The sequence below is a fragment of the Opisthorchis viverrini genome (assembly GCF_000715545.1).
Source record: "Opisthorchis viverrini unplaced genomic scaffold opera_v5_20, whole genome shotgun sequence".
NCBI lineage: Eukaryota > Metazoa > Platyhelminthes > Trematoda > Opisthorchiida > Opisthorchiidae > Opisthorchis > Opisthorchis viverrini.
In genome coordinates, this window is record NW_008751676.1 from 3,182,622 (window position 1) to 3,193,437 (window position 10,816).

General features: G+C 39.5%; 1 protein-coding gene across 1 annotated transcript in view; it reads left to right on the forward strand.

Annotated features, from left to right (window-relative positions):
- Nucleotides 1–608: 608 nt before the first annotated feature.
- Nucleotides 609–10,816, forward strand: part of T265_01856 (hypothetical protein) — a gene marked incomplete at both ends in the record, with an annotated part of 42,540 nt that continues 32,332 nt past the window's right edge. Inside the window, 6 exons of the mRNA XM_009165966.1 lie at nucleotides 609–734; nucleotides 774–975; nucleotides 1,014–1,276; nucleotides 5,601–5,933; nucleotides 8,735–8,824; nucleotides 8,876–8,999. Of these exons, the coding sequence (XP_009164230.1) occupies nucleotides 609–734; nucleotides 774–975; nucleotides 1,014–1,276; nucleotides 5,601–5,933; nucleotides 8,735–8,824; nucleotides 8,876–8,999 (1,138 nt within the window). The remainder of the gene's footprint in view (nucleotides 735–773; nucleotides 976–1,013; nucleotides 1,277–5,600; nucleotides 5,934–8,734; nucleotides 8,825–8,875; nucleotides 9,000–10,816) is intronic.

Sequence of the window (10,816 nt, forward strand, 5' to 3'; positions counted from 1 at the left end):
ATATCGGAAGACCCACGGAAACTTAACCTCACGTTTAGCTTCATGTCCAACCCTTATCCCCATTCAGACAACTAATCTAACTCTAAGGGGACCCGATCATCATCCCGATCACCGGCACAAGCACCTACCAAGCAGCGAAGCTTCCATATTGGTAAGAATTCTGCTGATCTTAAACCAGGCTCTGACTGAAGCAGCAATACTTTCATCCGTTCACTTTAGTCTTATAACCCCACCCATGTATGTTGGGAAGGTTTGAAGAAGTACAGTGGGTAGTTAAGAATTTAAAAAAGATGAAAGGCGCAGTGAAAGAGCGTTGTAACTGCTGTGGTTTTACTATATCATCCCCTTACACCTTCGTGTACACCTATTCACTGTGAGAACCCGACCGATCACCTACGTCAGTCATTTGTTCCAGCGGGACGCCGAAGAAAGCCTCGATTAATGACCTCAATTTGTCCATCTCGGAACGAGTCGTCAGCACATGGACACTTTACAAGATCAAGGCAGATCTCTTGGTGGAATGGGAACTAAAATGCTTTTAATCTATAACATTATATTAACTTTAGATGCTGCAGTTACTATAACACCATATCACACTTGAAATTCCGATGAAAATCAAGGTCGCAACCACCTTCAGTTTCCGTACCGATAGCAAAGATGGTCAAAATGACGAGCGATTCATCAGTTCCGCCCTAATGTTCGAAACCAACGAAGGGTGCACGGTAGAGGGAGGGGTTAGTCAGAGTGTCACTTTAATTACCTGAATTTAGCAGTGCCAATGCGGCACGGATCAGGAAGAAGACGATAATCAGTGCCCAGTGCGAGATGCATGTATTGGTCTTGTTCCAGATGACCAGATCTCGGAGCCGAAGAAAACAAGTGTTCCAAGGTTCATGGTCATTGGGAAACCATGTACAGGGAAAACAACTCTAGCAAAGCAACTTTGTGATCAGTTCGGTTGCGAATTGGTTAACGGTAGGGTACTTTTTAAAATTTGAGCCTCAGATTTCCAGCCAGCGAACTGGTTCAGTATCACTTATCAAGACCCACAGAACAGGGAATTTTGATCGATGAGACTTTGCGTGGAGGCAATGATCTGTCAGACGAAATAGTGCTCGACATTATTAAGACTAAGCTGGAGTCCGAACAATGCAAACAGAATGGATATGTGATTGACGGGATACCAACGCACAGCGAACGATCAATGACGATTGGTGAGCAATTGGACTACATTTTCTCCCTGGAAAATGGGCCCACTCATCTCATTGAAATTCAGGTGAGTTTGGTTGTTTGTTTGTAATATGTCACTCAAAATCAGTCAAAAAGCCTTTTGTTCTGTTTTCAACGCAGCATAATTATATATGGAGGAACCAATATTTATTCGTTTTCTCCTCAACATGCCATAAGTGCACGGCACCACTCATTCAGATAAACAACTAATTTCTGAGCTGTATTAACTTGAAGTTTGGTGAGGCCATCGGAGGGCATACCAACCCCAGTATTGTCAGAATAATTCCCATCACCCTAGCCGAAGACGACTGTCCCGCAACCAGACTTCTTCCCAACTATTTTTCACGACATCCATCACCCTGTGGGTAAGAAACAGAGGGTCAAACTGGTAATAAACTGCAACGTTATTGGTGTTTTCCAAAAAGTTAAATGTGCTTTAGTCTGCAATTTACTTGCACCTACAGGAAAACATAAAGTTCATTGATTTTCTTGTGGCACAATGTGCTCATTTGTTCAATACTGCATTACTAGCCTTCATAGCCTCCATTTACATTAACCCGCAATAATACAATAAAATTTTTAAAAAATATTGGTCGTTGGTTTACTGAAAAATATTTTTAAGGCGGATTAAAAAAGTGCATTTTCAAGGATTTGTCGATGAACAACACGTCGTAAAACTGCATAAAAGTTTTATTGGAAAGAAAGTGGAAAAGACGGGCTTCTGGACAACCGGCAACATTGATGATCAGGCATGACCTTTTTAGTGCCAAAGATGCTGTGCGTTATATGTTGAAAATTATCCCATCTAAATTAAGGGGTGCCTGGTTTAAATCGCGTTTAAAACACTTCATTGGTTATCCTATAAATAGTGTGTATTCGGTCAAGAACCGAAAAATGCAAATGTTGCGAGATTAACCAAAGAAAATCTTTAATAAGTTAAGTGTGAAGTAGAACCAAAAAGCTATTTCAGAATCAAAATATAGGTCCACAAAACTGAGCATAGATCTAAAAATAATCCGGATGACTAATTTCTCTACTTATTTCTGGTATCAGCGTGCTGCCCAGAGAAATCTTCACTGGGCTCTTTACTAGAAAAATTCACGTTGTTGTCTAAAGTAAAAACATGTATCGCGCAGTTTTTATGGTATCTCAGGTCGAACTCGCATTAATACTCATCATGAATCCAAAAATGAATAGTGTATTTTGATAAGCGACTAAAAGTATCTACGGGCATTGTAAATAATGCCCCTCTAGAGACATTATGCATTGACATAGGTATAATAAGGCCGTTATCTTTGGGCGCCTCTGGGTTTGAAGCAGCACCAAATTTGTATTTTTGTGACGTCATCTTATGTTTCGATATTTTTCAGCTCTTGATTGATGGATTATACCGCCAATTTTTACACCTGAAGTGCATTCATTAGCATACTGGCCGAGCAAACCGCCCTTGTAGGTAACACGGGACTTACAAATTGGTTTTCTAGTTTGAAACAAGTATTAGAACTCGTTGAAAATCCTATTAGTAGCCTTTTCTTATTTATTAAGAGTCTATTAAACGCTGTGCCATGGGCGTAGAGTTTGAATCTAGACTTCTAGCAAACGAATCCCGCTACTTGTTGAATCATGAAACGGACAAAATCAACAGTGGTTTGTTCTGTGTCTCAGAATTAACCTCATTCTCTGTTGATACTACTTATTCTGGTAGCTAATTTTGGATTTAGCAAAAACATTTTCTAGTCCAGCTATAATTCATAGAGTAAAAATAAGAAGTCAAAGTGTAAATTTATCACGCATTTTGCTTCTAACGAAGAATATGGCTGCTAAATTGTCTTAAATGTATAAAACTAAAGTGGTTCTTTGAAGCCGGTGCTGNCATCTTTTTGTGCAGCTAGGGCAGTTCATTTATCATCATAATGACGTTCTCAACGGTTTGACTTCTTTTTCACTCCGTTACTCTTCATCACAGGGTCTTGTACATTTGTTTCAGAAACTTTAACACTTCTGCCTTCAATATCTTTCGGTATCACACTTTCAGTTTCCTCAAATCTCATCAGGTCGGGTTAGCTCTTGTTGCCTTCTCCTCTACCCTCATTACATCTCAGCATACACAGGTACTTATGAATTTGTGTAGTGGAACGGTTATAAATATGATTTGTCCAGACAAACATAAATCATCCTTATTATAAAAATATAGATGGAATTAGATAAAAAGCTCGGTATTTTTCCCGATGAATCAAGTCTTCAACAAAATATGTTTTTTTGTGGTTATTATGACTTTTCACATAATTCTGATGGGTTTGTTTCCACAATACCTTGCTGCTCAATAGTCAGCATCGTCCGTTTGGTGCGTATACGGATTAATTCAACGTAGGTTCCCATGATGATCAATACCTAATTTGATTGGTCACTCTGCGTGAAAGACACCAGTGTATTGAGAATATATCGAAACAGCCGAGATTTAGTCGGTAAATAATGCAAAAGAAAAGTTCTTAAATCCCGTCTGCTAATCTGTAGCTTGAGACGTAGATGACTTGGCGGTTAGGGCGGATGTTCATTACGTTCGTACGGTTACAAAAGCAACCATCTTGGATGTGGTCAGAAAAGCGAGTGGTGACATTATAAGGATGAGTTATTGTAATCCGAATATTTAAGTGTAACACAGAAAATAGAGCAACAAAATCCGGCGGCAAATCACACTTTATAGTTCTGAAATAACTAAGTTATACAGTCTAATATTTTGGCAAATTAGCGGATGGATTACAATAAAAAGCAAAAAAGATAGCTATCTGCGCTAGTCTGCATGTACGTTTGATTTCAAACATAGCTATGTTTGAGTTCTATAGAACTCAGTAACATCTGAGTACAATGTCAAACATAGTATGTTTGAGTTCTATAGAACTCAGTAACATCTGAGTACAATGGATGACAATAACGAAACTAACGTTCATGGTAACGGCGCACACCTTGACACGCGGAAGAAAGCGAAACACCCATCTTGCTTTAACAACTAATAAAAAGTGGCACTGATTCAAGGTGTTCATCTCAACTGCAAATTTCCTTGTACAGAAAATGATGGATGATTTTTTGGAACTTGAAAACGCATACATACACTGAAGAGGTGAACCGTCACTTTCCATTCGCTGATGACGAAAATTTGCTTCATATTTGTTCATAATGTTCACAAATAACTACAGAGCAAACGGCACTTACTCACATGCAGCATTGTCCGTCCACGAAGTGCAAAAACGCCAACTAAGGATCCTAGAACAGTTCGATGTCCATCTCTTGAAAACCAACCGCGTGCTCCTAAAGTAACTGGTGACATATGAAAGTCTTCCTGTTACTAATACAGTAGATGGATGTTCCAAATACCTTGTTTTATTACTTGGATAGGATCCTTCAAACTAACCAAATAACATAATGAAACAATCTACTAGAACGATATCCTCCAACAGACCCTTGTATATGCTATATCGAGACGTGCTGGGTTAAATCTTTCAAGATGCGTTTACTGCAACGTTGCTTGGTGTACTCTTTAAATGCATTCTTCAGAGGAATATTATTGTGTTGGAACGTTCTACAGACCGTGGCTAACTATAAGTAACTATGCATAAACAAGTGGCTAATTTTTTTAATACGTTCGATCATTGTTATTCATATGTCCTTGATGTCACTAAACCATTATAAGGATGCATTTCTATCGTAGACTTTATCAGCTAACCACGTCTTCCCCACCTACAAATGAAGTTAATTGCTATTTGAAACAATCCAGCTGACGTTCGTGAGATTGCACCATTGCGTTACGCTTTTTCTACAAATTTAGCGTTCGCATTTGACCATCGAACGCATTCCGTGATATTTCGCAACTGTTTAAAACAAAAATGTAAGGTCGAGTTGCTCATGTGACGCAACAGTTTCAGGAAAGTGACAGATGATATGAGAAATCAGTGTGAAAAACACGGGCTTTGTTACCTGAAGGGGAATGTTGCAGGAAATTTGTTACCCCTGTGAGCCCATGTTGCCTTCTGAGTGTAAATTTAGTGTGAAGCGAAGCTATTGTTACGCCTGGTTGTTTTTACACACATAAACATCACAGGCAGTGAGGTATCCATGTAGCCAATGCCTTTGTACAAAGAATACATTAACAGCAAAAACCCTTGAACAAAACTTGCTGCATTAAGTGGTCTGTTTACTTGCATATTTCAATCATTTGAAAATACCGATAGTTTATTGCTTGGATGTGACATTGCCATACAGTATGAGTTCGTCTCTCTTCAAAGTTGTTAGGGTGTCCTCTCATTAAGGGGCACTCTACGGTGAAGATTTTTGATCATCTCATTTTTCTCTTGATCCATGTAAACCAAACACAGATATCCAACGAAGATTTGCGCACCCGTTGGGAGGACATACGAATTGACCATCTTGATGGAAAACTATATCCTAAGCCAAGTTATGATACTTCTACCCCAACTCCCCAATCTCCAATTCCCTCGCCAGATGGACATCCAGATTTTCCAAAAATTAGTGATGCAACAAAAAGCCGTTTGCTAACACGTCATGAAGAGCTACCGGAGAATTTAGACAAACACTTTCAATTTTACGATGAAAACGTAGAAGGAAAAGTGGAGGGATTTTTAGCAAAGCACGATCAGAAGTCAATCATTACGATTGATGGCCGACTGACTCCAAGTGAACGCTTTTACGTAAGTGGTATTTTATTTTCGGCTGCCTTGTACTTCTCGTGCTGTTTTACTGAACGTTTTTACAGAGCATATTAAATTCGGCTTGGTTTTAACGATAAAAAACCAATTTCTATCGTTTCTGTCGCATCGGGAATCAACGTACACATGGTACACAGTTTGTAGCCGATACATTGGACTTAATTGAACATTTTTACCTAAATTTGCACTCAGCCCTAACTTTGCTGTTACCTTTTGATGCGTATCAATTATATGGATGCCATGTGACCATACTCGTAGATGGACATTTCGAAACTCACGAACAAAAATCCTTTCCTCACTATTGTGGTAACTGCGCGTGTATTCTGTAAAGAGGGCCGAATAAAGCAGACCTTTTGAGTTATGATAAGTTGGGAGAGGCTTGAACTGTTCCGCGGAAACTGGCGACCAATTAGACTGACTCAACCTACTAAAGTGCATTGCAGTACCTATGCTGTACTTGTTTTTTGTATTCAGCCAATAGAAGCGGACACTGCGATTACCATGTAGATGAAATTATAGACTTCCATCCGAACAACAAGCGTCTCATCTATATGGATGTTCTAAATCGGTGGCTGTTCCTTGTCTTGTCTTTTTCCTCGTTTCAAAAAACAAGAAGTGAAATCACCTTCAGAAATTTTTCTTACCAAGAGGTAAGAACCATCTGCAGCTAAGCAAAACAGTTAAATTTAGCAAGTTTACTTCTTGAAGGTCCTATTGATTCGTGCGATCTTGAATTTGTTTTGTTTTGCGTACGATGTTGACAAAAACATATGTGCTAAAAATGCACATAGACTACCTAACACTGTTGGGCACCTAAAAGCTGACAGCACGTTCATAATGTGACTTGAAAGAGACCTTATCAGATATGTTAATTAATCTATCCACTTAAGAAACAGCGTGTATTCTGGAGATGCCAAATTGTGCTCTCCGAACACTTTGTCGACTAATCCAACGCAGGCTGCCACCTGGCCCCTTAGCTTCATTTTTTGGCCGCGTGTATCCACATCTCTGTTCACAGTGTGATTGAACGGCGTTATCGCATTCGGTGGACAGACGCGACGACTAATGTTGCTTTTTCACACGGCTATTGAATAAAAATGTTTTTTTATTCGTCATTGCCTTGAACAGCGGTCAAACTTAACTTTTGGAGCATGGTCAAAGCTTTCTGAAGATATATTCGAGCAGCGCTGACAAGTTGAATCTGCATTCTTCAGAAAGTACCGTAAGTGCATAGGACATGAACTCAAGGCATCGAGTGTTGAACATAACGGGACTGCTTTGGCGTGCCATATCGATCGTTAGTTTGAATTAGAGTGACGTACATTGCTAGGGTAAAACGGGTTTTCAGCAAGAGGCCAAGCAAGTTAAGAGGCCAAAACCTGATCAGAATCTCGTCAAAACACGTAACCCACCATCATACATAAACCATCCAAAGATAGTGAAACAGTTAGTGTTTTTGGAATTGTTATTCTTTGATAACCGCTCTCATACGTGCCAAGACGTGCCAAAACGTCAACTTACGGGTGTTAAATGAGCTATGCCTATTAGTAGTTTCGGCATCCGAATTCCATTCTATTTGTCTTACATGGCAAAGCAACATGGACAGTTTTACGCAAATTGCACGCTGTGCTGTGAAGTCCGTCAAGATAGCTGGGTGGGATAGCCACATCCGAAAGAGCACATCAGCTTCATTTGATGAAAGCACAGTTCAAATCTTTTAACCCCCTATAGGCCAGTCTAGCTGACCATTATAGTTAGACTGCGCAATAAGCACCTCACGTAGCAACTCGCAAAACTGATTTTTGAAATTGGCAACGAAGTTGATAGACGGAAAAGTTGCAGAATATAACAAGACATTAGTTTTGAGTGTAAGTTTGTATTGTTTGTTCAACAGCGATCAGTGAATACTCCTAGCTTTCCAAAAGGCAATAATTAGAATGATGGATCCGGTCACTTTACGACGGGTGGATTTGGGATGAAGAGTACTATTTGTGAAAGCTGTCATATTACGTGACAATTATTAGTATTCATTATAGTAACCATAGTAACCATAGTGACAGTGGTTAATGCCGTTCCAAACGACATTGGTCCTTGCAAATATGGACTGTTGTCAAATTCAGGCCAGTTGGGCTATCTCCGTGAGTCTCAGTTGCTTTGAGGATCAATGAATATTTTCATGACACTCAAAACCAAAATCCAAAGCGACGATGTGCAGAGTTGCAGTATGCATGATTGTCGGCATCAGAGACATTCATCTATTTAATAGAACTCTGTTCCAGCATGAAATTTCTATAAAAAAGCTCATGTTATGGTAAATCATCCCCCGACATGCAGATCGTGAGAGACAGAAAGAAGCTTCCTTAGTTTATAAGAATGCTTTTTTAAACTTTTCTAAATGTTTTTCAGTCTACTTTGCAGCAAAAGTGGTTTTATTGTTTGATTCGGGTGATATATAAATGTAGTTTTATTATTCTTTATAAGGAACATGATATGACTGATGCAAGTTCTTTGACAGCGTCCTTCAAGTACTAATGGTTGGTCTTCCGTGAAAGTTGAGGCTTCAGTTGAAGCCCCCTCTGTACCTCATGTTAACAGTAAATAAAGGCGCATCTTATTATTGATGGGGAAGCTTAACATTAAGGTACCAAAAAGCTCCAGTTGAAATAAGGAAATGCGCCTGCAGGATTGGTCTTTAAACAAGTCAAAAACGGCAGTGGACTGTCAATAAACTTTCATAAAATTTCCCATTCATTTTGTGAGTTATCCCCACTTTACCTTTCCAGGAAACAATGACAAAGTTGGGAGAGTTACCCAAACAAATGAATCAAGATGATTTGGTCATCCAGTCTGATCCTGCAATCCTTGAATCTTTTGTAAGTATTCCTGCGTGCATATATTTATTATAACTGAAATCATTTATTTAGTTTGAAGGAAGAGCCGCTTTTGGTGAAAACCCACCGCGAATCATAATGGTTGGAAAGCCGAGTACGGGCAAGACTACATTAGCAAAAATGTTGTCCCAAGCTTGGGGATGCCTTTATCTAAACGGTAGGTAATTATGCTTTCATTCAGTGGCTCCTTTCTAACACGGAAATCTTCGGACTTTATCGACACGTGTGTGGATGTTGATCTGATTACAAATCTAGGGTAAACTCAAGCACGGGACTTTACTGCAAGAGCTGCTGCAAGTAAAGTGCCATTTGATAAAAATCGAATAAGCAAGAACACCGTGAAGCAGAGATTTCCGCACCAACACCAAGGACGAGTTGAAATAACCCAAAAGTTATGGTCAAATATCAGAATCCAGGAAGTACCATTATCTTCAAAAAAGAGAATAGACATCTCAGCATTGAGTACAAATTATCTTACCTTGGGTAATTCTAGCAACTGGGTATCAAATCACAGTGCAACCTGTATTGGTGTACGGCTGTGAGACGGATAATGTGAAAAATCTACGGAGTTTTTGCCAATAACCTTTCAGATTTGAACCAGCGAATATGCACTGAAGTGGTCAGAAAACGGGTCTGTTGTGTGGCAAAATCCACACAACTAAAAGATTGCATCCAGCAATTCAAGCTACGATGGATTTGCCATGTGTTACGCATTTAAAGTTCCCGCCTGATGAGAACAGTGTTTTCTGTGCCTAATTCGCAATGGCGCAAATCTGGAGGTGGATAGAATATGAAAGTGAAGAAGAAAATGAAAGGTGAGGAGAAAAGTCAGCGTTGTTCATCTTTCGGGATTGGGTCTGTGTAACCTTTCCGATGCCTGGCTGAAGACACGACGAAATGGCGGCTAATCGATATCAGTGTCACTCATGTTGTCATTTTCTATCCGGATTTGCTGACTAAATGTTGGAGATATAGGCACTTCAGTCGGTTGCGGTAAGCTACCTTTAAATCACCTCCCTGTTTAACCTTTCTTCTATCCGTTATAAAGCTTTGCTCAGTTAAAATGATACGGGTGTAAAACAGTAAAACACCAGTATTCTCCACTGATGTTGCTGTCAGTGATGATGATGATGGTGGTGATTATGGTGATAATAATAATAATGACGTTGATGATAAGGATGAATTTGGTGTGTGGGTTGTAGCCCATATATCGAGGATTACGTGCATATCAGAGGGTTCAAAGCCTTCGCCTGTTTAGTCCACAATGCCTTCGCAAGCATCTATATAAGATGAATCGCACTTTCTCAGCATTTTATTGCGACGAACTCGGTCCTTCACAGGATATGTAGCATCCGAGTTTGGATCCGACCACCGGTTTACCAAATCATCCACGGATCAACACAATTTTCCAAGATGACCGTAACATTCCTACCCTGGTGACTGAAATAGTACCTGTATCTTGTGTTGAGTTCTATCATGTTCGCGGGTTGCAGTCGCACGGTGAATGAAATTTGAACAAATTTTCAACAAATGCTGCCTAATTTCTTTCACAAAATCTAGCTTATTCCTTGATCGTGCGTGAATCTGCCCCGAGAAATGCTGAGGTGGATGAGTATACCTATGACAACAGAAAGTGCGATTCATAATTCCAGTGAAGGGCGCGCCATTTTCAAAAGTGTACACAGTTTCGAAGTCCAAGAAACTAATGTTAAAAAAGCATGAACACACATTAGAAGAACTTCATAAAGACAGTCTCTTTAAAAGACGGCAATTAAAATGAGATTTGAAGTTCATCGTCGAGAACTAAGGTTAACCATTATGTTTAAAGTGATTGGTTACCGCAAGATTTATCGGCCTCTTTACCTACTTTAAGTATAATATCCCTTCATGGATGACCAAACAGCAACCTATGAAATATGACATTCATTTCAGGGAAACCAGTCAAAGTTTCCAATAAACAGTCAGATTTGATCG